The sequence below is a fragment of the Mycteria americana genome, chromosome 9, assembly GCF_035582795.1.
Source record: "Mycteria americana isolate JAX WOST 10 ecotype Jacksonville Zoo and Gardens chromosome 9, USCA_MyAme_1.0, whole genome shotgun sequence".
NCBI lineage: Eukaryota > Metazoa > Chordata > Aves > Ciconiiformes > Ciconiidae > Mycteria > Mycteria americana.
Genome location: NC_134373.1, coordinates 254,225 through 280,338, shown reverse-complemented (window position 1 = coordinate 280,338; position 26,114 = coordinate 254,225). Strand labels below are relative to the sequence as shown.

Sequence of the window (26,114 nt, the reverse complement as noted above, 5' to 3'; positions counted from 1 at the left end):
TTCTCACTTTTCATAAAGAAATCAGTAACCAGGCAAAATTAAGCCAGGTTGAATTAATAGTGTAGGATGATGATATTTTGATTTTATTTGCAAGTTTTTTTAAGTTTTTTTTTAATTACTAACCTATCTTGATATGGAGAGCAAGATTATTTTTTTTCTTCCTTCTTTGCTTGTGGTCTGATGGAGACTTTGGTGTTTTGGGGTTTTCACTGTCTATAGTCTTGGAAAAAGCTAGGAAATGGAAAAAGCCTCTTGGACACAGAAAGCTTTCAGTGCAATGTGGATTGGTTTGATTTGTCATTGGAATGTGTGGGTTAGAGAAGCTGTCATGCTGAATAAGCTTCTAGAAGAATTCCCTCTCTCACCTTTAAGAAACTGGCTTACTGTTTTTCTTAAAACTAAAATGTTTTCATAATTATAATTTTTGTTGTCTACTCTGCCAGAACACCCCTAGTTATTTTGATGTCACAGATACTATAGTAGTAAAAGTGTTCTCCCTACTGGTGCTTCTACAAATGTGGAAGCCTGAAATGCTTGTGACTGCAGTATATTCTCTCCATCTAACTGTGGAGAAGACAAAGGTTTTTTGCTGAGCCTGCTCTGTGAAAATGGTTTTGTTTTTTTGTGAGTTGTCTGAATCCTCTTCACTGATAACTGTCAAACTATGGCAAGATATCTGTTTTAGACTGTCAGTTTTTCAGTAGCTTCAAAGTGTCTTTTAAATCAAGTGCATGTCATTTTTGAAGTGTTTGATATGCTTTTGTTCTAGGAAAAAGCTGCAGGAATCTTATCAGCATCTTTTGAAATTGCTTATGGAGTTGGTGAAGGCCACAATAGCTATTGAGGACCTTATCTGTAGCAAGATCGGTCTTTGCCTTGATGACAGTCTGGCTTCTGGAGATTCTAGAGAAAGTCACAGTATTATGGAAGAAATGGGATTCATGCAGTATTTCAAAGCCAAAGAAAAGCATCACCTAGAAAAAGGTGAGTACAAATCTGCATAACTGGATGTAGTCAATTCATGTTCTTGAAAAATGCCTTTTCATTTCCTTTCATAGGGATGAGGTCCAGAAAGGGGATATCTGTTGTTTCAGTGTTTTCTGTGTCTCTTTCAAAGTTGCTCCACACTTAAGATAGCGTCTATCAGTGTTCTTTCATTATAATTCTCTTAATAGTGCAAATACTAAAATGTTACTGGAAAAGGAGATGGCACGAAAGATGAACTTGGTGAATGCGGAGTTTCAGGCCCTGATGTCTAGCACAATATTTCCAAACGTTGTGAAAGACTGGCTTGACTTGTCAACATCGAGTTATTGACGTGTACAAGTTTTCACCTTGTAATGCTTCTGCAGGACCAACCAATGTCACTGTCTGATGTCAGTTGTTATCTGAGTGGCCAATTCTGTGTCATTTTTCTGTGTTTTTAAATAGCTTGCTTGTTTTCAGTAGATGAGCTGCTTGATGAGACTTTCACGGAACACAACCAGCTGTCTCCAGTGACTGACGAGGGGTCTGAGTTGAGCCAATACTTATGTGAAAGTGTTTTTGCAAAGCCAGAATTGGCATGTGAAAATGAAGAAATGATACTGAAAATTGGTCATCGTTTGCGCACTGCAGTGGAGAGACTTCTGGAGCTGGTTACAGAATCAACTAAACAAGTAAAACTTTTTAATCTCTATAGATGTATAATTGTACTGAAAATGTGAAATCTGTTTTAAGGCTTGTGTATTTAGCACCCTGTAGGATTGGCTACTAAAAAGAAACAGATGTTGTCTGAATACATGACCAGTTATCACTATAGGGAGGCATGTGCATCCCCTGCTTCTTACAATGAAGGTTGTGCCCTTATTTGATAATTTCTTATAAATGAGACTTTAATGACTTTTTTTTTTTCCTTCTAGCAGATCCTGGAGGAGGGCTATAAATTGGTTGCCTTAGTAGATTTAAACTAGGATTTTAGATGCATTTGGTAACTTCAGGAGACCACGAGTTAAGGGTTTTTGAGGGGTTTTTATCGCACTTCACATCAACGCTTCTTCACCATTGATAAGGAGGTTCAAGAAAACTCAGTCTCATGTTAAAATGTTTTGGGAATACGTAGATAGCAGCAAGCAAACAACCTTCTAATATATACTGCTTAATTGTGATAAAAGGAGCCGAACTCAATATCATAAAGGAATTTGAGTATTTCCATACTGAGTTTTGCAGGGTTTAGACATTTAGCTTTGCGAAGAGAAGTTGTAAATCTGAGGTAGATGCCTGAGTACTGTGTACATTTAGAGGATTGAATTTAGCACTGCAGTAATTAGTTTGTTGAGTAAAGAAGCCCCTAATTTAAGAGAAAATGCAAAGGGAAGGAATATATCTGAAATTAATCTTCTCGTCAGGTATTTTGTGCAACCCAGAAATAAGTGTCTGTGTGAAATGTATATTCACCATCTTAAAAAATCCCTCCTAGAATGAAGTGCTTAAATTTTGTACTTTTGGGTACTGATGCTGGTTCCACTAGCATGTAACTAACTTGTGGATAAAGTACTTGCCCAAGCCATGGCAGATCTAGATTCTAGGTCACCTTTATCAGCTGCATTCAAGCATACTTTGCTTACGTCTGTGAAATGTTCTATCCACCGGGATAAGCTAAATATAAACTAAATGGGAATGGGGCTGTTCTATTCCTTTCCTTTGAACTTGAGACATTGCACGTAGGAATGCAAGATATATAGTCTCAGAGAACTGGTGCCATACCTTGGAAACCTGATGATGAATTGACTTCACTGTCTGTTAGACATGCCTGAATCTCTTCAATAATTTAAGTGCAAGGATGCTTTGAATTTCAAGTGGCTCAGGAAGTGTCAAGCTGAGCAGTTTAGCCATCAGGGAGAGATCTCTTTTTATGCACGGTAAAGAAACTGATGTGTCTAAGCAAGATTTGTGGCAAAAATATAGGTATATGGGTACAGGGAGTCACCAAAGTGTCCAGGGGTTTTGGGGAAAGTCAACCTAGTACTAAAATGAAACTTCAAAACCTGGACCCTAATGCGTACATGTTATCAAAAATTAAGAGGGTTTTTGTTTAAATGTCTGTAGTATTGTTACATTGCATGTAAATCCAAGATCTGATGCTAGGGGAACTTGTTTAATTTTAGCTGGAGAAAATGCATGAAAACCAAGTGCAATTTGAAGAAGACTTCAGCCGCCGAAATTGGGAAACTGCCCAAGCGGTTAGTCAGCACCAGGAACTAATGGAGTGCCTCAGCGAGGAAAGTGAGGCCAAGAATCAGCTGGCACTAGAGCTTCATAAAGCAGAGGGTAAGAAAATGAAACCAATAGGAAGATATTTCAGTGTCATTTACTCATAGCTCGTTCCTCCAAATATCTATGATATGCTTTTTGTGTCTTTTGCTGTTGATTTGCCTGTCTATAATCCATTTTCTGCCTTTCAGATTACTAAGTTACTCGAAGCTTGGGTCTTCTCTTGCAAATGTACTGCTTAACTGTCTTCATCAGAATTGCATTTCCCTGGGGCAAGTGTGATAGTGCTTAGTCCTATACTTACACAATTGGCTGCGTGTGAAAAATACCGTAATTTTTAAAACAGCGGTTTGTGTTCCTGCATGTCTAAATATGGGAGCTTGGGTTGTTGAAAAGAAGATATACTCCCAGTGTAAGTCAGCCCACCTGGCTGATCTTGGAAGGGTTCAGCATGAACTAGAGCAGTGTTTGATGGTAGTGCAGGCATAAAGAGATTCTGTAAGAAGAGACAGAAAGGCTGAGGCTGTTGATCTCAATGCTGTCACAGACTGCATATTGTCAGTCTAATTCCACCTTGTGAAGCTTACGACCTGAGATCTTCTCCTTTATGTAGGAGAGTCTTTGAGGGTTTCCGTGTCCTTCAAGCTGAGCTTCTCTCCCTAATCGTGGCATCTGCTTTTCATTCCTCTTCTCAGTCATACTCCTTTAGGGTTATTTGGTCTTTCCAAAATTCTGTTTCCTTCCTTTCTGTGAATCATTCCTGGATTTCTTGGGCTCTGAATGTAACAGTTGATCTTACTTTTTGGATATTCTGTTTCTTCGAACTTCAGCCCACAGCAGAGGATGTGTCAGGCTGTCCTATGTTGTGAGGTGATCCCAGGCCATCAAGGGTTAAGAGTCCCCATATACGTTCCACATGTTTGGAGACATTTTGTGACATGGCAGCCTCACAAAATCTGTTAGAATACATTAACTGGTACATTTTATTCCTTAAGATACTTCAAAAAGCCTACAGTGTAAATGTAAGTCATCTTACACGTCTTCCTTTCTCTGTCACCTTCCAATGTTTGCATAAAATTGTTTATTCCTGTTTTCAAGCTGCTTTTTTCCAATAGGTGAGTTTGTCTACTGCTTTATTTGCATTCTAACTTGGTATTTTAGGCATTATCGAAGGCTATGTTGCAGAAAAAGCTGCATTGGAAGAGGCCTTGAATCTGAAAGAGGAATCTGAGCGTCGCCTTGTTGTGGAGCTGGAGAATATGCGTGAACGCTTCCAGGAGCTAACCCAGGAGCAAGCAATTCTTGGTGAGGAGTGGCTATGACACTATTAGTGGAAAATGAAATTCTCTCCAGTGAGGGCACAATGCAATGTGTTTCAGTCTTTGGTGTGATGACCTAGTGAGCAGCTCAATCTGGTGCAGAGGTTAGCAGGGTCTTCCTGTAAAAGCAGAAAATAAAATACAGCAGCTGGTTCTTTGCTTATAAGAAGATAGTACTGTTAGTGAAGAGTACTGCTGTAGTCTTATGCTTAGTTAGAAATGGGAAGTGTCTGAGAAAATGAGAGGCATGTATTAACTACAGGTAGTTAGTTGCAACAGCTAATTAGCACCTAGTTAGTAACTGAAATGCTGGTTATTTGGCACTGCGATCAAAGAGAAGAATTGGAGCTTCAAGGCTTTTGACTGCTTCCAGGACTAAGGAGATAGCTTAGTAATGATGGAAGAAATCAAATACTCCGGGACGATTATTTGAATTATTGAATTATGAAAAAATTGTGGTGATGATGTGTACTTAGTTTCATACATAAGCTTTTACCCTGCTCCCCAGCCTTGTCCTTTCAAAACACACACATATGATCAGTAAGGGTGACTGTGGAAAGATTTTAATGATCAAGCTCAAAGTCTGTTTAGATTTTTAAAGGAAAGTACATGGGTTGAAAAAGCTGAATGAGGTAGTGTTGTTGAAGAGGATAAGGTGAGGTAAGTATCTTAAACTTTATATAAAGGGTGACTCGCTGCAAGCCAAAGACAGCTACTGACATACCAAATCAAACTCAGATAAGTAGGTGCAAATAAGCAGTCTACATAACTCCTTCCCCCACTCCATCACTCCCTCAGCCCCACAGAGCATGTTATATGATGTAAGCTAACTACAGGGACCTTGTGTAGGGAGGTAGAGTAGAATAAAGGGGAACTCTTCAACATACTGGATGGAGTCTAATAACACTCAATAAGTGGATGTTGGTGCTGTGATAACTCGCACCACAAATGAAGGAGCACACGTTTTAAGTGACAGCCGTGATTTAATAAAGACCCTGAAGAATCTCAGTGTAATATAGCTGGCTTACATGCAAGATATTTTTTTTGATTCAGGGAAGAAAATTTAGAGGTGTTATGTGACTTGCGCTATGCAGAAACTCAAGACTAGCTTATGCTTGTTCTTAATGATGAATCTGTGAATCATTTAAATAGCATTACATAGTTTTGACTTCTTGAATTTGCAGGCTTAATGTCATTCTAATACTTCTATAAGTGAATTTCTCTGTATCGTCTTCCAGTAGAAATTTATCATTTGGGATCACTGCCTTTCCATTTCTGCTAATGCCAACATTACGCTACCCTCAGCTAATATCACCACAATGCCACCTTCAGCTATGTTGCATAGATCTTTACTGCCTGAGCAGACTACATAACAGGTAGTTGTACATAGTGCATGCTTAGGTCAGAAATAAAGACAGCAAGAAACAGTTTTCTAGTGAATTTCTCCATTGTCAGTAGTAGAGGAGTGTAAAGATTTTAGGTTTCAGGGTATCGACCCAAATTCTATAGGAGGGTTGTGTTTGACTGGACACAGTCTATATGTTGCAATTATCTGTCCACTTCTCAGGATCCTCTGTGGTAGACTCCTGCCTGGCTTTCAGCCCTACTGTATCATTCCTCTGCAACTCTTGTCTGCCTCTCGCCTCTCCCCCATCTCATCTTCTCTTCTTCTCTTCACCTTGCTGCTCTTCACCTCTCTTATGACTCTTGACTCTACCATTGTCCTGCTCTTGTGGGCTGCCATCCTTCTGTGTTCTTCCTTTTGGCTCTGCACTCAACCTTTCAAATATAGTGCAATCAAAATACTCGCGTTGTATATAGAACCGTAGAATGGTTTGGGTTGGAAGAGACCTTTAAAGCTCATCTAGTCCAACCCTCCTGCAATGAGCAGGGACATCTTCAACTAGAATAGAATAGAATCTTTGAGTTGGAAGGGACCTACGACGATCATGTAGTCCAACTGCCTGACCACTTCAGGGCTGACGAAAAGTTAAAGCATGTTATTAAGGGCATTGTCCAAATACCTCTCAAACACTGACAGGCACAGGGCATCGACCACCTCTCCGGGAAGCCTGTGCCAGGGTTTGACCACCCTCTTGGTAAAGAAATGCTTCCTAATGTCCAGTCTAAACCTCCCCTGGCGCAGCTTTGAACCATTCCCACGTGTCCTATGACTGGATCCTAGGGAGAAGAGCTCAGCACCTCCCTCTCTACTTCCCCTCCTTAGGAAGCTGCAGAGAGCAATGGGGTCGCCCCTCAGACTCCTTTTCTCCAAACTAGACAAACTCAGAGTCCTTAGCCACCCCCCTAGGACATGCCTTCCAGCCCTGTCACCAGCAACTAGATCAGTTTGCTCACAGCCCCGTCCAACCTGACCTTGAATGTTTCTGGGGATGAGGCATCTACCACATCTCTGGGCAACCTCTGCCAGCGTTTCATCACCCTCAGCATAAAAAATGTCTTCCTTAGATCTAGTCTGAATCTCCCCTCTTTTAGTTCAAAACCATTACCCCTTGTCCTATTGCTACAGGCCCTATTAAAAAGTATAGTATGTACGTTAGTATAAAGAGTTGTGTCTGTGTCTGATCTCTCATATGACATTTTAATATCTTACTATTACCTTAGTAGAAAATTGAATAGTGGTCTTGCGCGGGTTGTCCTGGCTTACGGAGTCTATGCTCATTTGCCCCAGTAAGCAGAGGAAGAGGTGGGAGAAGACCTCTGTTCCTCAGGGGAAAGACAGCAGAACATAAGCAGATTCAGGGGCCGAAACTGAAACTAAACGCATGTTGTGCTTGCTTTACAACAGTGATTATGGCCTTGAGTAGTATGTCCCACAGGAAACACAAAATAATTCCATGATATTGTTGAACACAAGTATGTCTGTGTGTCATGGAAATGTATGACAGATTAGAGAGTCTGTAAGTCTGTGCCAGTGAGTCCCGCTGGACTGAGCCCTGCTTTGAATCCCCTGGCAGGAATTAAAAGGGGGGTTTGAGGCATTAATTATTCCATATCTGTCTGGGGAAAATTGCAAAAAGAGAATATTGATTGTCTTAGAAAATGCATAAATGACTAGCCAAGAATGTTGCAACAAACTTGCATGCTTATAATGTAAACCCATTTCTATAGTAGCTCTAGTCCAGTTACAGACATGGATCAACTTATGTCATCAGGAGCTTTGTGTCATAATAAAGATGAAGTGCATTTTTGCCAAATAAAAGGTAGGCACGATCTGTACTACATATGAATTTTTAGTTATTTAGAAGATGGAATGGATCACAATGTCCTATTCTTGTCTTGTACATGTCTTTGTGTTTTGATTTCTAGGAACACCTATTGCTAATGTAGCACAAAAAGAAGGTTCAGGTTTGTAACGATGCGTGTGGGTTTTTTCTGGTTTGTGCTGCTGTAACACTGAGTGAATGAACTGATAGTTCTGATTTTATTTTAACAAAGAGGAATAGTACTTCATAAATAGGCCCAAGAAATTACTGTTATTATGAATATCTTGGCAAAAAAAAGTTACGAATTCTGTGATGCACCAGAAAAGAACTAAAACTAAGAATATTCAATTCACTGATGAATATTTAAAGGAAAAAAAATGTTTTGCTGCTGTTAGGCTTAAAATACATTGTGCCATTATCTTCGTGTTTGCCAGCTTCATTTTTCTTTTGAGGGGATGGAGTGGGTCGTAAGCTTGCTGTGAGCTTCTAATGATACACAGTGGGCTGTTAAAATGATTAAATTAATTTAAAGGGAGGAAAAAAAAGAAAAAAATATTTGAAGTGATGTAAAATGGAGAGCTAAAAAAAATACAGCAAGAACGGAAGGAAGTCTAAGGGAGACTAGAGAAATGTAATTGAATGGATAGGTAGATCAGAAAAAAGAAGGGGAGAGCAGAATGGTAAGGAAGGCTAGTTATGGGAGGAAAGATGAAACCAAAAACAAGCAGGAAGGATCCATAGGGTTTTACACTGACTTTGGAAGTCTAATGCTGAAGTAAAATTTGTAGGTGCCAAATTGAAAGAGGCATCTCCCCCCCCCCCCCCCCCCCCCCCCCCCAAACTACAGGGTGCATACTTAACTCCTGAGTAGCAAACATTTAGATCTGATAAATTCATAGCTGCCTGATTATGTTTTGTGGTCTGCTCAAAATATAATTCTCTTATCATGTTTTAGATTAATTTTATTTATACACCCATATATATTCGTGGATGTGTTCTCTTGCATATTCACTGTCTCTTGTTTCTAGACTTTTTCTTTTCCCTCAAAAGGTGTGAGCTGGGTAAACCAAGTCCCTCAGGTGAATAAAAAAGGAATTACCTAGATGGATTCCAGTTAGACTTAAAAAGCTGCACTGGGCTGTCTTGCCTGTTATTATATCTTTATTCCTTCTGTCCATTCAGATTGCCCTCAAACACTATGTTTATTTAACATATTTTTGGTAACCACCTCACTGTCCTGAAATATGCTGCTGCCCACTCAGTGAGAGGGAATGTCTAGTCTAGCTGGTTAGAGTGTATTTGGGGATTGACATTCTCCCGGTAGCTGCAGTCCAGCTCTTGCCAGCAGCTCATTAGAACTTGAACAGTTGCATTTGCTGCAAGTGCTGAGCCCTAAAATTCATCTCCTTTCCCCCACCCCAGCCGTCTGTAGTACTCTTCCTCTGGTTTGGAACGGTTTGTAGTATGTGGAAAATATGATGAATAAAAATCATATTGTTTGGAGTTATTGACATGGCTTATTCCTTGAAAAGCTGATACCTCCTCCCTTTTTTGATGTGAAGTACTAATGTGAGTAGAATGGCCTCGCTAATAAAATGCACTTAGAATGGAGCTTGGCATTTGCTGATGATGATCTTGGGAGCGGGGAGGAGTGTGCTGGGGCATTACCAAAGTGGAATTGCATGATTTGAATTAGCATTAATAAATACCAGCTTTGTCCCTACAAAGAAGCAAATCTGTAATCTGATGATCTAGTCATGTTGCTTGAAATTATATTTATACACTTGTGGAACGTGTGCTTAAAAAAAATTTTTTTTTAAAATTGCTCAAACAGATTGCACTTACTGAGATTGCCAAAATTTGATACCTGCTTTCTATGAAACGTTTTCAATTCCACGTAAAATCTGTTAGCCTAATTACTTTTTTCCATTAACTTGCATTTCTGTCTGAGGAGGTGACTGTGACTGTTCATTTCAGTTTTAACTAATCAGGATTTTGTTCCTCAGAAAGCCTTTGGAAGCTAAAAAGAAGCCATCAACTTGTTAATGACCATGTTTCTTCGGCTGTAGAAGGAAAAATTCCTGTGCTTGCTTTCACAAGAGCGTCAGTTCTTTTCTCAGGGGGTCAGTCTACATATGTGCCCTTCCTGTGGGTGCATGTATATCTGTACACACTATACCTTGCCCTCCTCTGTGCACCATGTGTAAGCAAATACAGTAGTGTGCTATTTTGTTCCCATCCCCTGCCTGGCAAAACACAGCACTTGGTAAAAGATATTCTCTGTTGCGCAGCTGTGGCTGGGATTCAGCCTCCTAATGGCATTCAGACTGTCATCGGCTTTTTTCTGGACTGTGTGTTTCAGCCTTGGATAACTTGCTGTGTTGCGTCTCATGATGACAGGAGGCTATTACAGCTCCAAGTGGGTTGTGAGAGAAATTGCTTTGCGGGAGACTCTTCATTTACCTGTGTGCATTCTGCCAGAGCCTGAGTTACATCCACAACTGAATGAACATTTGATTAGGAAACTTGAAGCTTGGTTCACGTGATTATTTAGCACCGTGCTAGAAAAAGTAGGGAGCGTGGCACAGCAATTGCAGAGTTGTTGTAATTATGCAGGCATTGGAGATACCACTCTTGGTAGTTGTGAGTTTGCAAAATTACTGCTTGGAGCGAAATGTAGTTGGAATGTGGTTGTGGTTTATCACTCAAAGGCAGAAAGTACTTAGCAGGACCAGAGCTTTTTGAGATGTGTAGTCTGTGTGTGTATCTCCAGCAGTTCCTCAAAGTCCTTTATTAATCCTGTGACTTGTATTTATCAGCCAATAGCAAACTTAAAATGGCAGGAGAAGCCTGGTGCCAGTGTACCTGTGTGTAAGGGAGGGCAGGGCTCTTAACATGTTGTCTAGAGTGACTGCAAACCAAAATGTGGTTGTGTTTTTGGTTTGTTTTTGTTTGTTTGTTTTTCCCTTCAGCTGGTGTGTGTCATGCTCTCCCATTGGCAATGTACATGTATGCTATGCATCTCGAAGAATTCAAGTGACTGCTAAGCAATGTTGTGTCCATTTCAGTTGGTTTCAAAAGCTACCATGGGTGCTTAGCAAATCTGACAAACGGTTAAAGAATCTGGTACAGTTCCATATCTGCTAAGTTTTCTTTTGCTCAATTAACTTCTTAGTTTTATCTTGCATATTTTAATATTGTCTTAATGCAGAGAAAGTATAGTTGCTACAGTAAGAGACCAGGGCGACCTAATCATGGAATCGGAGGGTTGCTGTGGACCTCGAGAGCTCATTTAGTCCATATTTTTGTCCCAAAACAGAATCTACTTGTTTCTCTTTGTCCAGCTTCTTTAATTTCCAGAGACAGAGACTTCACAGTCCCTACACACACTGTTCCATTATCCTTTCTGCAGTGACATTTTCCCCAATGTCTAATGTAAATGTTGTTGCATCATTCTAAGCTTGTGATGCTTATCCTCTTTAAGTATGAACATAGAAGTGTTCATGTTTCTTGGCTTATTTTAAAGTGTCTAGAAATTTAATTAAATACCCGTGGATAGTGAAGCACTAGAAGAAATGCTGTAAGGAGGCTGTGGTATCACTTTTGTTTTTGAAGGTTTGTAACAGCAACTTAAAAAAATGTTAGGTCAGAAATCAAGTGGATTGAGTTGATCATGCTTGGAAAAGGGAATTGTCCCATTCTGGGAACTGGGCTGGATGACCAGTTAAGGTCATCCTCATTCCTTGTTGGAATCATAGACTGGCCTCTTTCTCTATGACTGAAAACACTTAAGATGAATAATGGAACATTTAAAAAGTAAAATAACGAGCAGGACCTTGCTTTAAATTCTAAATAGCCAGATATCTAATTTCGTGTTCAGGTTACTTTTTAGCTGTATTCACATTAAATAGTTTTGCTCTAAGTGCATTCACAGTAGAGTCTTAGTTTGGGTCTCCTAAATAGTGTATTCAGTGCATCCAACTGGTTGAAAATGAAGTTTGCAGCTATAAATTAGCTCTTGATAACTTAAATAATCTTGAGCTATGTACTTTTTCATAGTTGTGGTATTTCTTTTGCAGTCTATATAGGGCAAATATGTGCCATCTTTTTTCCAGGTATTTCTTCCCTTTGTAGCCTCAGAACTGGACTAATTTTTTTCTGTAAGCATGATTTGTCTCTGGGTTTTAAGCCCCACTCAGGTTCAGAGAAAAAGATTAACTTTGCTTTCTCATAGCAGCTAGCTTTAGGGTAGGGCTGGGCACCGGTGGCCACTGAAAAGATGGACTGGATGCTAACTCAACAGTGTAGACGTCAGCAGCAGTATCCAGCATGGCACGAGGCAGAAGAGTAATTGAGAGGGTGACCTGAGACTCCATGTTGGAGGTCTAAGGAGGATCTCTGCATGACAGCTTGGAGGAGTTGAGAATTCAGTATTGGATGGCTTGATTGGGAAGAGATTTGAAGTAGGGTGGGAAGTTGGGATGGAAGGGGTGGCAAGGTTTTAGGATAGAATAGTGAAGGGTGGGGCAGTTGGAAGGATGGGTATGAGAGACTAGGTGGCTGAAAGTGGAGTATGGGGCTTAAACTTAGGGATGGAGCACATCTGGAATGGAGTGGATTTGGAGGATTGAGGATCTGGTGTGGTTTGGAAAGAGGAGTTTTTGGGGCAGGAGGAATGTGGAACTGGGGTTGAGAGGGCAAGGACCTAAGGAGGGAATTTGAAGGACTCTGGGTCACGTGAGATGGGGTCTCTGGAACTGTGAGGTCTCCAGGGGTGAAGGTGAAAGCTTTCTATGTGCCCAGAATATCTCTAACCAGGATTCACTTTGGGATTGAGAACAGATGCTCATGTCCTCCTTTACTGCATTGTATGGTAGTACAGAGATGGCTTTCAGAGACACAACGGGCAGTCAAGTATCACATTTCGTTTTGTCTCTTACAGACCATCTCAGGAGATTTTTCTTTGGTTTTGGTGCTGTCCAAAGTACCTGAATTTAATCTCATCTTAAACTCAATTTGGTTTTTGTACCCTGCACTGAAAACTTTGTTGTTATTTTTGTGTTCTTGTTCAGGTCTACTCAAGGAAGTGGAATTTTTAGCAAAGGAGAAATTAGAGCTTCAATGTCAGGCAGAAAAGGACCATTCCAACTTACGCTCTCAAATGAAAGTTTTGGAGGTGGAACTGGAAGAACAGCTGCATAGTAATCAAGACCTGGCTACACAGTTATTGGAGGTTGCTGATTTAAAACAGCAAATTCAAGTTCTTGAAAAACAGCTTAAAAACCAGCGGCAATTCATGGATGTAAGCAAGCTTGGTACCAGATTTCCATGGTTTTGGAGGTGATAAATACTCCTAGTTTGTGACTGAGACTTGGAAGATGGTTCCTAAAATGAAATACTTTCCATTTTGTTTGAAATTAAGATCTTGGTATTCTAGTCTTGTAAAAGAGAAAAAGATCAATTTTTCTAGATTAGTTTTTTAATTCCCTGTCTGTACTATTACAGGATAATTTTTTCCTTTTATTAATTGCTAATTGTAGTTTGTATGTACAGTGGAGTCAAAAAGGTGGGGTTTTTTTTTTTCTTTCTCTGTATTTTTAGCTGTGCTTTCAGGACAACTAAAAGGTGTTAATTGTTTTTAAGCGAGCATAGTTTCTTCACCACAAAAACAAACCCCAATTTCTTTTGTGTTCTCAATATTTTAATGAAACGCAAAGTTTCTTAGAAAATATTTTCATTGTCTCTGGCTGGGTTTATAGGAACAAGCTATCGAAAGGGAACATGAGCGTGATGATTTTCAGCAGGAAATTCAGAAACTGGAAGAACAGTTAAAACTTTCAGCAAAATTGCAGACTTCAGGAGAGCCCAGAGAGTATAGGGTGAGTAAAATCACACTTAGTGGCTAAAGGAGTTTGTTTACTACAACTAAATACCAAGACCTGTATTGTCTTGGGGGACTGGCTCGAGATACTTTTTTCTCTTTTTCTCCTTCTCTCTTCTACCCCCCCCCCCCCTTCCTCCCTCTCTTCTGTTTTCTCTGATGTCACCCAGAGAGCAGATTTTCCCCGAGCTGACTGGACTACATTTAGGCAGTGAGAGTGTACTTGCATTATTTCTTATGGAGATGGAAAGAAATGTTGTATGTGCGTTATAGTAAAGTTTCACAGTCTATGGGTCTGGTTTAAATTAACTGAGGAGGACAACAATACAGACACTCTGCTCTGTAGAGCACACCTGAGGGACGACTTCTGCTTCTAAACGTGTTTAATTTTTCCAGCTATACCAGTTGTAATAAGAGATGTTCTTTGTCCATATGCCTTGTCCTAGTTAAGTTTATAAATCAGTCCTTTTTTTCACATGTTCATTTGTTTGATGCTTGGTTTCAAAGATTAACTTTCACTTTTTTTCTTTTTGTTTTTGTTTTTTTTCCACATAAATGAACATTATACAGAACTATGAATTGATTCTACAGGTATGGAAAACAGCATGAACATCTCTTTAACCTTTCTTTCCTTTTCCTTTCAATCTCTTCTATTAATTAGATCTGCTTTGGCTTTTTTTCCTGTTCTTGATATGTCAAGTCTGCTTCAGCTTGACTTTCAGGTAGGGATAAATGTTTTAGGGTGGCAGAAGTCTTGCAGGGAGTGAGGAATTCTTTTCAAATTAATTTCCTGTACAGAAGTGCTTCATTCTCCTGGCTTATTGCTCAGATGCATTACAGGCAGTTACTTATTGTAAAAGAGCTTTTTGGCATGAAAGGAGAAGTTGAGGTTTGGAGTATGAAACAAAGATAATGGAATTACAACGATACACCGTGCCTTACCCTTCAGCTTTTGTTTGTAGCCCTGCTCTTAACAAAACTTCCATGTGTATACTACTTAATTTCATTTCCATCTATTCATTTATGTACAGTTTATGAAATGGTGTACCTCAGTGTTAGAGAAGCAAATCTTGTAGGAACAACTGAATCTTAGAGTGAATTTTCCATGCTGGAGGGTACCTGTTTGTCACTTGCCTTCTGTAACTTCTGATAGGACTTCATTAGGCTTCTTAAGAAGTAGAGTGATTACATATCATTCTGCATCAGTGTCAGCTTTTCATTTGCATGAATGCTATTATCTGGCATTAAGATTTGTGAGTACATCACACACATAGCCTACGTGTTATTTAGACTGTGGCAAAGATCAGAAAAAGAATGGCAAAGATTTTTGTTTTGAAGGCAATGTGACTTGTTGAAGATCTGTTTGTACCCAGAAGGTATACCTCTGTGGCAGTCTTTCCCTAAATCTTGGGCGTACAGAATCATAAAGGATATATGTCAGGTTATTCAAAATACATCAAACTGTTAAGACCACAGCTTGCCTTTCTATCCAAGATGGATAGACAGTTATGATGGACAGACAGAAGGGATGACAGTTAGTTACTATTTACTAGTGTGCTTGTGGCTTAGTAAAGAGGAAGGTCTGAAAAAATTAAGACTAGCTGCTGTAACTTTGCAACCTCTCTCAGAAAGGGTTCAAACTTTATTGGAGAAAGGCACACAAGGAAGGTAACTCAGCAAGTGGCATTTGTGGGTAGGGTGAGGTATGCGCACAATCTGTGCCAAAATAAATTGTCAGGATTTAGATGGTTCTTGTACAGTTGTTTAATGCAGCTATAACGTTGGTAATTGCTTAATTCACTTTGAAACAATTCAGTTCACTTGAACTTCTTAATTTCTGCATCTAGGAGTTATAGCAAGTTCATAGTTGTTCTCTCTGCTGTTCTCTAGGCTCAAGGTATATGTGGGTGGGATTATTTTGTGAAAAGAGTGCTGACTGGTACTGGGAGCTACCATCTGAGAGTATTCCATGAGGGTGAAGGTTGTGAAAGTGTCTCCTTAGCTGCAGAATTGCAGCACTAGCTTTCTAGCAACGTGGTGTTAAAAAACACGCTTTTCATGTGTAAAGTGTCATAATGTCTGGGACTCTGATGCCAAAATTTTATATCATTAGAAAGTATTAGACTTCTAAAAGATTGTTCTATACCGAAAAGCTTTACTGTAAGGCCTGTGTTATGCTTAACAAGTTAATTAATTGCTGAGGAGATGAGAAGGGAGTAAGATATATACATAATTAAGGAAATGTATATGTGCCTGTAAGCAGTTGAAAATGTAATGTTAGTCACTTTTGGTACTCTTAACTAGCCTGTGACACTCTCCGTGGTTATTAATTTGACTAAATTAACTCTATTCTTCTGTATTTTGCTAAAGGCTGTTTTTCTGCTTTAGTAAGATCTGTACACTACTTCAAAGATGTAAAGTTCTATATTAATACAAAGAATTTTTTTTTTTATAATATTGAAGTGGAGTTTGCATAAATTCAGACACTTACTGAGGAACAAAGCATTTATTTTGTAAAATCGCATCTTCCTTGCTCATTGGTATTGACCAAAGTATTTCTCCTTTAGACGGTTTCCTATTTGAGCTTGCTTTCAATGTGCTTAATGACTGTATCACTTCTGACGTAGTCTGTCTGTCACACTTGGTTTTCTCCTGCCTCTGTCACCCACCAAAGCTCCTAGCCTTGCCTTCACTGGGATGAATGAGTGACCGTTTTCCTGCAGCTCTGTGCATGATTGGATCTCAGTGAGCTCAAATGCAAAATTGTTATCCTCTTCATATTTAAGTGATTTTTGGAAAAAGAGTACCTGTTCTATGTTGACTACTGTGAATCTCTCTGATTTGCAGGCATTGAGTATGTTACATTGCATATTTATCTTTCAATTCTTGGTATCTTCCTTTAAACTGGAATTCCTTGAAGTAATGGAAGAGGGTTCTGAGGTTACAGAAACACATCTGATGCTATTAGTAATAGTTCATGTAATCTTGGGGTTTTTAATCTTTAAAAAAAAACCCAAACAACAACAAACAAAAAAACAAAACCAAAAAAACCCATGCCACAAGGCCCCTTTTGATGACCGCTGGGCCTTGAGAGTATGCCTTCATCCAGCAGTTTGCTAGAATACTGCAAATATTAAGAGAGATTAATCAAATGTGTATTTAAGAGCTGCTGCATTTGGAAACCAAGATTTCAGACAGTTACTTTTTCATCCTTTCTGTCCACATCTGGTTTTACTTTCAGCTGGGATTTTAGCATAGTTCAGTCCATAGTAAAACTCCACCTGCTTTGCCATGAAGTTACTCTTGTGCTTCCAATTGGAAGTTTGTTATATTACCTGAATATCTGTATAATGTGATTTCTGTATAGGTAGAATCTTTGCAAGCAGAAATAAAAGAGAAGATTGATGATTACAATAAGCTGTTACTAGAAAAGGAGCAAAAACACCAAGAAATTACAGCTCGTGATAAAGAGATAGAAAAACTGGTGGCACAGATACGAGAACTGGAGCACAGCGGTACTGAAGCCTCAAAGACTGTACGCTACTTGGAACAACAACTGCAAAAAATGAAGAAAGTGGAAACCGAATTAAAACAAGTAATTTTTAAACACTTATTTAAATGGGAATGGCATTATGCAGACAGTGTCATCAATGACTGTGTTTCAGTGTTGTCTGAGACTATTCCTGGCACCTAGTGGTGAGTTAAACTGTTGTATTAATGACAGGTATCACAGCCACAGTTTTAAACAAACTGGTTTTATGAACTATAAGCCTACTTACTATAGAGACTGCTTCTTGACAGTTGTCATGTTTGCATGGATCAGAGCTGCTCTTTCGCTTCTCTGGAAGTTCCTGAGAGGATAGTCTTACTGAATATTAAACAACGTGGGTCTTCAATAAATAACTGTTTAAAATCATATTATCTTAAATGGTAGCTGCTCTTGCTATGTGCCTTTGGAGCCAGATCTGTTTGCCACACTCTGAAATTTTTAGTGTTTTGTTACTGCTGCAGATTGAATCACAGCTTAGAGTTTAGAATTACATTCCATTTAGCAAAAGTATTTGTCTTTTACCAAACATCTGAGTAACGTTTTCTACTTTCTTAAACTAAATGTTCCAGTTTCCTCCCAGCAATTTTCCTTGGTTAAGTATTGTTGGTGTGTCTGTCAAATTTGAAGATTTGAGAATGGCATGATCTAAACTAGATTTATTAGTTTAATTGCTAATTCTGTAAATAGTTGCTTCCATTATTTTTCATTTTAAAGATACTGAACAAAATACTCTTTAGCTTCAGCTAACATGATTTAGACTAGCCAGTCTTAGTTTATTAGGTACTATTATTCCTATCTATTTGGCACTTGTGAGATTGCATCTGGAGAACTGCTTGTTTTTAGACTCCCATGTACAAGAAAGGCATGTACTGGAGCAAGTTAGCAAAGGACCATCAAGATGGTCAAGGGGCTGGAGCAAATGATTTTTGAGGGGAGGCTGAGAGAACAGGGTTTGTTTAGCTTGGTGGAGATCTTACTGTTGCCTACAGCCACATAATATGAGGTTATAGAGAAGATGGAGTCGGACTTAGAGGTGCACAGTGAAAGGATGAGAAGATATGAGCATAAACTGCAACAAGGGAAATTCCAATTACATGGTAGGGGGAAACGGTTGTACTGGGGGCAGCCAAATGTTGAAAAAGGGGCTCAGAGTGGCAGTGGTGTCTCTGTGACTTGGAGATGTTCAAAATTCAGCTGGCTGAGGCCCTGAGCAGGGCCAAGTTGGCTCTGCTTTGAGTCAGAGGTTGGATCACAGAGCTCTAGAGGCCCTTCCCAGCTTAAGCTATTCTGTGACTTTATCCAAGCATACAAAAGCCATGCCCATTAGCTTTCTGTCTGGCTTGCCTTGGAGTGGATGGAGGCTGTGATAATGGTGTTGGCAAGTTGTTCTTGTCCCCGAAATCTTAGCTTTTTGTTAAACAAGCTTTCTTTATCCATGCAAATTCAAAATATTCTTTTAGCTGTCTGAGTGTCCCAGGAAATTGGTCTTTCTTAAAAATCCTAAATAAGCCAAATTCAGACTTTTTTTTCTTTTTTCCAAGAAACTAATTCATCAGCTTTAAACAAGGTTATGCTATAAGGTTATGCTATACAAGCTTGTCTTGAAGGAATTTTGTGCAGTAAATAAGTGCCAACGGAGCTGTAAGAATGATTGCACGTCATGAAATTTTTCCGTAAAAATACACTTGATGTGACTGGCAATTATGGATCTTTATTGTCCCCCAAATTCCAACACATGAAAAGTATTGCAGATAATGGAGACTAGTGCTAATACAACATGGGTGTGGAAAGAGTAATTTTGAATATGGAACGTTATCTTTTTGTGAAGAATACTGACTAACCTCACAGCTAGCAGATCCATTTATCCTGCTATCATGTGCATGGAGCAGCTCTTTGTTTTTTCCTGGTCCAGTTCCTTTCAGTTGTTCAGGTTGTTGATATGTAACATTGACGCTTCTGGTTAGGGTTGTGCTGGGAGGATTGCTCATCCTTTGGCTTGAGGTCTTGAAAATGCGGCTCATTTAGGGAGTCTGCTATCCTATGGATTTTGGTATCAGTGAAAGAAGATACCACGTTAGACTACATCTGTGTGGGTATCCAGAAGAAGATTTTACAGTGAAGGTGCATTACATAAAGCTCTGATTTTTGCCGGGGTTGCCACTTGTTCTTGCTGGGTCACTGTAGCAACCTCAGAACATAGCAACTGGAGAATGCCAGGAGAAACTTAACTCTTGCGTGCAGAGCTGTGCTGACACCATGAGCTATGGCACACTTGCAGCTCTGCTGTCCAGTAAATGCAGGAACATCTGAGGTAAGGCAGCCCAGTTCTGCAGAAATCTGGATTTGCACATTGTTAGTGGAGGTTTTTTGTCAGTGATCAAGATGAACTTTAAAATGGTGTGAGTAACATCTTATTTTTAGTTGCTATAAAACAAAAAAAGGCTCTATTGTTGCTTGGGTTTCATTATGTGTGTCCTTTCACATACAGCAGCAGGAGACCTGAGGGGCTGGTTAATATCATAGGTTTCTTGTGATGGCAAGAAGAGTTTTCATTTTTCCCTTCAGAACAAACAAAAATATTTCTGTGATAGGCGCTTTCCTACCCAAAAAAGCACAGGTGATGCTGTCATAATTACTACATTTTGTTTTTATCCTGCCAGTGATACTAGGTGTGAATGACACAGCTTTGTTGCCTAACTGGCTGTCTCCCCTATAATTTCCTTTCCTCTTGTGTGCTGTGTGTGCCTGGACTGCCCCCAGAGCTGGCCAAAAAGCCAGCGGGGACTGGCTGGGTGGTAGTGGGTGGAAATCAGACAGCCTATTTAGTATGGACGTGAACTGGTTTAAATACCTGTTCTGGGGCATGCTGTTTTGATACTGCGATACAGCGTTAACTTTGTAATTTTTTGTTTGTTTGTTTTTTAATTGATGCTTCTTTCAAGATCAGAAGATGCTATCCATGTACTCTGGGTCTTAGTTCTTTTTGATTAGAGAAAAGATGGCCAAATTTTACATAATTTTTTGGCAAATCATATGATGAGTCTAAAATAACCCTCTGTTAGAGGTATGTGTATTGAGCTATGGGCAGAATAAGTGTTGAACTGCAGAGGCAGTTACTGCCTTAGGTTTCTTGCCCACCTTTCCTTTATGATATTAAGTACAGATATGTATGCCTGCTGTTTGGACAACTTCCCAAGTGAAGCTTTCCTCCTTGGACTGACCCAGCTCCTGAGAAGGACTGTGAGAGAAAGAGGACCAAAGGAGATGTTTTAAAAATAAATAAATAAATAGAACTACGGTAGCTTGACAGACCACAGATCTGACAGAAACTTTGTCCTGGTGCTTCACATTCTGACTTAACATGATGTATTTGTAGTAGGTTTTTGATCTACCCAAAACTCTCCATCTCTTAAATTAAGTCTCCACCTCTTAAATTTAGCTGAGAAAAAAATTTAGACAAAATTAGTATGGTATCGTACTAGATTTGGAAATGGCTACAAGAACAAGATGTTTAGATTATTAAATATATAAAATGCTGTGTAATTGAGAAAGTATAATATATCACTGAATGCTAAATTTTCAGAAGTTGTTAAATGTGCATTAGAAAAAATAAAGGGGTAAAAACTCAAGTGAGCTAAAAACATTCAGTTGTTTTGAATTCCTATTTCTTTACAGGCCATTAGGATTATGAACTTTTCTTCTTGTACTGGTGTTTGTCAGGGATGATGAAGTATTTTGGCAGGATTGTTCTGGTTAGGTGGGTATGTATATTGACGACAATTAATTCTAAACAAAAAAAAATATTTTGCAGGATAAAGAGGCATTGCAACAGCAACAGTACAATAACCTGATTCAGATCTCTGCCCTACAGTCTAAATTGGATGAAGCGAGGCACAGAGTACCAGCAGATGGCAGTTCTGCCCCAGTGCTGAAGGAGCAGTTACAGGCAGAGCAGGAAGCACTTCAGACGAAAGAGAGAGAGGTAAGAGTTTTGGTAGGGTCCTGTAGGCTTCTGAGTCACTCACGTAATTGCAGAAACATTTTGTGCAAACTTGTAACTGGGAATTTAAGCCATTCAAAAACCCAGTGACTAATGTTGTAGTAAATGTGCTTTCTTCCCAGTATTCTCTATGCTTTGGTGTTAACTAACCTCCCTTTTTCTTGCTTTGTTCTGTTTTGTCATCCCCCTGTCCATCCATCTCCCCTGCCACTGGAAACTGTCTTGTGATGATTCACATCAGCTTTGAGACTGATTGATCAATATCTCTTGTAAACTGATTTTCCTTTCCTTCCAAAGTTGAAGTGGAGCAGAAGGTAGATACGTTTTTTGTTTGACTTTGAGAGTGAGCGATAATTCCTTTAAGAACAGAAAGGACAATTACCCATAATGGTGTCATCTGACCTTCTCTATTCTGTGAGCCAGAGAATGTTAGCGATGAGTTCTTGTGCCAAGCTAAGCTGAAACGCAGTGTAGTTGGTCACATTATTTAGAACTTTTATTGGATTTACACACAGAGATACATACATACACACACACACAACCCCCCGCTGTATGTTTATGTAATATTACATAATTATTATAGTATCTGTAATATACAAACATACAGTCCAGTTTAGGATGTGCAAGGAAGAAAAATGTGGGTGATCCTCCAGTTAATTCTACGCCATTGTTTCAAGAGCAGTAAGATAATAAAAACTAATTTCTTACAGATGGAAGTTCCATATGAAGTCTGAGTTCAGGAGCCACTAAGCCTTTTTCATTCTCAAAGCCCCTATTCCTCGCTACCCATTAAGGCAAGAGATGATAAAACCTGTGGGTGGCAAGATCACAGTGTTTCCAAATAGCTCTTTGCTCTCAAGCTTTCCAACAGCTACAGAGAAATGTGGAGTTATTGACTCTCTTACAGGTTGAAGGAGTCAATGCTCAGAACTTTTTTTTGATTGCTGTGTTACTGGGATTAGCACTGCAGTGCTAATTTCTCTCTTCTAGGAGGAGGAAAATGGTGATTATGTTAACTGCTTGTGATTACATTAGACATCAAATGCTAACATGTCTCCTATTGTTATGTCAAATTACACCAGTGGTCAAGGCTTGCTTATTCAGAACATAGATTAACATATCTTTTATGAGCAGTTAGGGGTTTTTGGTTTTGGTTTGGTTTTTTTTAAGAAAATGGAAAATCACCTTTGTAGTACTCTGGTTTCGCAGCTAAGGAGCTGGAACACTATCTTCTTACTCTCTTTTTATGTCTCAAGTATTTTATTAATGCAAATTGATTAGAAAGAGTTTAAGTCATAGAATTTGCTGAAGTTACTTGCTCTCAGTAAATAAGGCAATGAATGAAGTTTTATCTTTCTGCTTAAATAAGAGGACTTAATTGAAACATGCATTTTCTTCTTTTTTTAGATTGCAAGCTTGTTAGACCAACTAGAACAATATAAAGATAACTTGATCAGTAAAAATGAGGAGATATTGCAGCTGAACTTGCAGTTAGAGATGCAAAAAAACCTTAGCACTTCCAGCATCAGCCAGCTTCAGTTAGAGAATGCACACTTGAAGGTAGGTTTCCTTAGCTTTAGTGTGCACCAGCTAAAACTTCAGAGACCTCATTTCTTGAGTGTTGTGGTCTTCATCTCGTGATGTTATAAACAGATACTTAATTTGTTTCTCTTGTCAAGGGAATATTGCATTACTGTTGCAAGGCTAATGCTGGTTATTGTAGTTAGTGTGCAAAAAACCCCGATACTCTACATTCATGCTTATGGCATTATCTTCTACAGTAATTTGATTTAAATAAAAAGCTTAGCTTTTTTCAAGCCCTGACAGATTATGAACTACAGTGTTGTCATATAGTAAACACTACACAGTTTTGTGTGCATTCCTGACCTCTACAGCCATAGCAAATGTTACCAGTTAGAAAACTGGTTGGTTGTCAGTCTGGCAACTAGAGTGTTCATCTCTTACCTTGAAAGTAGAGAAATGTGGCAATCTAATCCAGTGGTACAAATCTAAACAAAGTAGTTACAGTTGTGTTCTTGAGTTCTTTAACATTATAGTAAGGAGGAGAATGTTTAAATAAAGCCCTTGGTTCTGTTCTGCCATTAGGTTGGGAGAGAAAGTAAGTTCTTTCTAATGAAATTGCTGTTTTTTCTGATCAGGAGGATCTAACAAAACTTCATGTGAAGCAAAATCAGGACCTGGGTATTAGTGATTCCTCAGCTTTGTCATTCCCACAAGCACTACTTAAAGAAAAGAATCAAGAAATTGATCACTTGAATGAGCAGATGAAGAGGCTCCAGCACGAGCTAGAGAATACTCTGGAGAATAAAGTAAGAGTACTTACTATATGTTCATTGCTTGATTTTGAGGGAAGCAAGGTATACAGAATCTTACTGTAAATGAAATCTATTTGATAATTTTCTTAGGAAAGTAGAGTGTATTCTGAGTAGCTACCAGCTGAAGTGTGCAATTCTTCCTGCTGTTAAATGTGTGATTTAATGCCTGCGTGATTCAGAAGAAAAATGTAATTTAAACTCTATGTGCAGTAGTAATTCTGCCTACATACAGTAATATTCAGACCTTATCCTTTTGCTCAGGTTGTGGAAGACCAAAAATCTGAAATTGAAGAACTCAGATCACTTGTTGAGCACCTTCGTGGTGACCAGGAAAGGCTGCGTAAGGACAAAGATGAAGAGGTAGAGCAACTCCACGGAGTAATTGAGAAGCTGCAAAAAGAGCTGGCACAATTTGGACCAGTATGTCATGAAGTTATTGACAACCAAGATGATCTTTATCAACTCGCACTGGGAAAGCCAGTGGAAAACCTTCAGAATGAGTTGAAGAAGGGACTGGTAGATTGTCAGGGTGATATTGACCCAAGCAGAAGAAACACATTGCTACTCTCCAAAGTGAGGGAACTTCAGGAGGAACTAGAGCTTGTCTCAACTGCTAGAGAAGCTCTGCAGCAGCAACTGGAAGAGAAGGAATCGCAGTTCAAAATGGAAGTGGAAATTTTGGAGAAAAAATGCCAAAAATTACAAGAGTCATCCGAGCAGCACGTTGCAGAGCTGACCTCTCTGAGAACACAGTACGACGCACTTCAGGAAGAGTACAGCCTTCTCCAAACACGTTTTTCTCAGAGAGAGGTTGAAGCAAGGATGACGACTTCTCGCATTCAAGAACTTGAAGATACTGTGAGAGAAAGGGAAGCAAATATTCTAGAGAAAGATACGCAAATGAAGACAATGGCAGATCAAAGAGAAGCTGATACAAGCAAGTTGCAGTACTTAACAAAAAAGGCAGCAGAGCTTCAAACTGAGTTGGAAAAGAGAGATGCAAGTCAGGCTCAAGATGTTTATAATCTTCAGTTAGAAGTTTCTAGACTTGATTTTCAGGTGCAAGCACTGAATCAGAAAGAAGTAGCTTATCAGAGAGAAATCAATGAACTGCAACGTAGCACTGCAAAACTGAAAGATCAAATTGAGGCATATGTGAAAGAGCTTGAAGCCTTACAATTGGAAAGAGGTGAACTTATTTCACAGTTGGAGTCGTACAAGCCAAAGGAGCAATGTGATCATGATGAGACTAACCTTCTCAAGCTGTTCTGCCGGAGAGAAAGAAAAGGCGAAGACCTTAAAAAAGGAATGGAGGAATTGGAAGAACTGGAAGCAACCGTTGATCAGTCATTTGCAGTACTAGCTTCCCCTATGGATAAACTGGTATGTAATTTGTATTTTAATAGTAGTATTTGTTTTTTAAAATAATCCAATTTTATGTGTCATATAAAGCCCTATAGTTTATCCTTTTCAGTGCTGTATGAAAGGGTGAAGATGAATACTGTGGCATAAAAATGGCTGTGGCGAGTCAGTTGAAGGGTCTGTCTATCTTTGTGTAGTTTCTCCAGCAGTGGCTAGAGGTAGATGCCTGGAAGGTCTAAGAACAGAGCAAGGATGTGTGGAAACCTAATCCAGTCAGTTTTTCTGAGCTGGATATCGTTTTGGGCATGGATCCTAAGGTATGTATTGGGGGTAGGTGGCAAGGTGTTGGCAGTGGGGGAGCAGCAGGGGGGCCTCTATGAGAAAAGGTTGGGGCTGCTCCATGCTGGGCACAGGTGGTTCTGCCGCAGGACACAGCTGAGCCCATCAGCCACGCGCATGGCACCGCTGCGAAGACATATTTAAGAAGGGGCAAAACACTGCAAAGCCAGTGAGGAGTAAGGGGGGGGGAAAAGTGTGAGAAACAGCCCATGGAAGAGACCATGCTGGAGCAGATAGCCACACTGCAGAGGAGGAGGTAGAGGAACTTGGAATGAAGGAGTGAAATTGAGCCTGGGAAGAAAGGGCGGCAGGGGGGGCTGTTTCAGTGTTTGTCTTTGTTTCTTGCCATCCAACTCTATTTTTAACGGCAATAAATTAAATTTTCCCCAAGTCAAGTCTGTTTTGCCTGTGAGAGTAGGTAGTAGGTGATAGCCCTGTCTTTATCTCCACCCACGAGCTCTTTCCATCTTATTTTCTCCCCCTGATCTGCTGAGGAGGGGGAGTGAGAGAGCGGCTGGGTGTGCATCTGGCAGCCAGCCAAGGTCAACCCACCACCTGCTACTACTATGTTTGCCATGCTTTATGGCTGTCTTGGACAACTACTTGAAAATACTTTGTCATGTATCATATTTTTTTTAAAAAAACCTTGATTTACTGTGACTCTTTCTCATATTTATTCTGAATCTTTTCTAGAACAATTTGCTCTGGATGACCTAATGTGAACTTTTATTAAATTACTCAATTTTGGAAAGCAGTAGGACCCAGATCACCTGTTTTTCAGAGAGCTGTAGTTGTCTGTCATATACCAACTTTTACTGTCTTTTCCAGCTGGCTTACAGAGGTGATAA

The 26,114-nt window shown here is 39.5% G+C and overlaps 1 protein-coding gene across 10 annotated transcripts in view; it reads left to right on the top strand.

Annotated features, from left to right (window-relative positions):
• Positions 1-26,114, top strand: part of PCNT (pericentrin) — a 97,922-nt gene that overhangs the window by 40,962 nt on the left and 30,846 nt on the right. For 8 of the 10 annotated variants that reach the window (XM_075512378.1, XM_075512379.1, XM_075512375.1 and 5 more), the window contains 12 exons: positions 770-984; positions 1,447-1,658; positions 3,147-3,309; positions 4,414-4,557; positions 12,871-13,100; positions 13,558-13,677; positions 14,250-14,270; positions 17,047-17,274; positions 21,041-21,211; positions 22,637-22,789; positions 23,389-23,559; positions 23,827-24,948. In XM_075512378.1, coding sequence (XP_075368493.1) covers positions 770-984; positions 1,447-1,658; positions 3,147-3,309; positions 4,414-4,557; positions 12,871-13,100; positions 13,558-13,677; positions 14,250-14,270; positions 17,047-17,274; positions 21,041-21,211; positions 22,637-22,789; positions 23,389-23,559; positions 23,827-24,948 — 2,950 coding nt within the window. The remainder of the gene's footprint in view (positions 1-769; positions 985-1,446; positions 1,659-3,146; positions 3,310-4,413; positions 4,558-12,870; positions 13,101-13,557; positions 13,678-14,249; positions 14,271-17,046; positions 17,275-21,040; positions 21,212-22,636; positions 22,790-23,388; positions 23,560-23,826; positions 24,949-26,114) is intronic. The other 2 variants (XM_075512376.1, XM_075512380.1) reach the window with 2 other exon arrangements.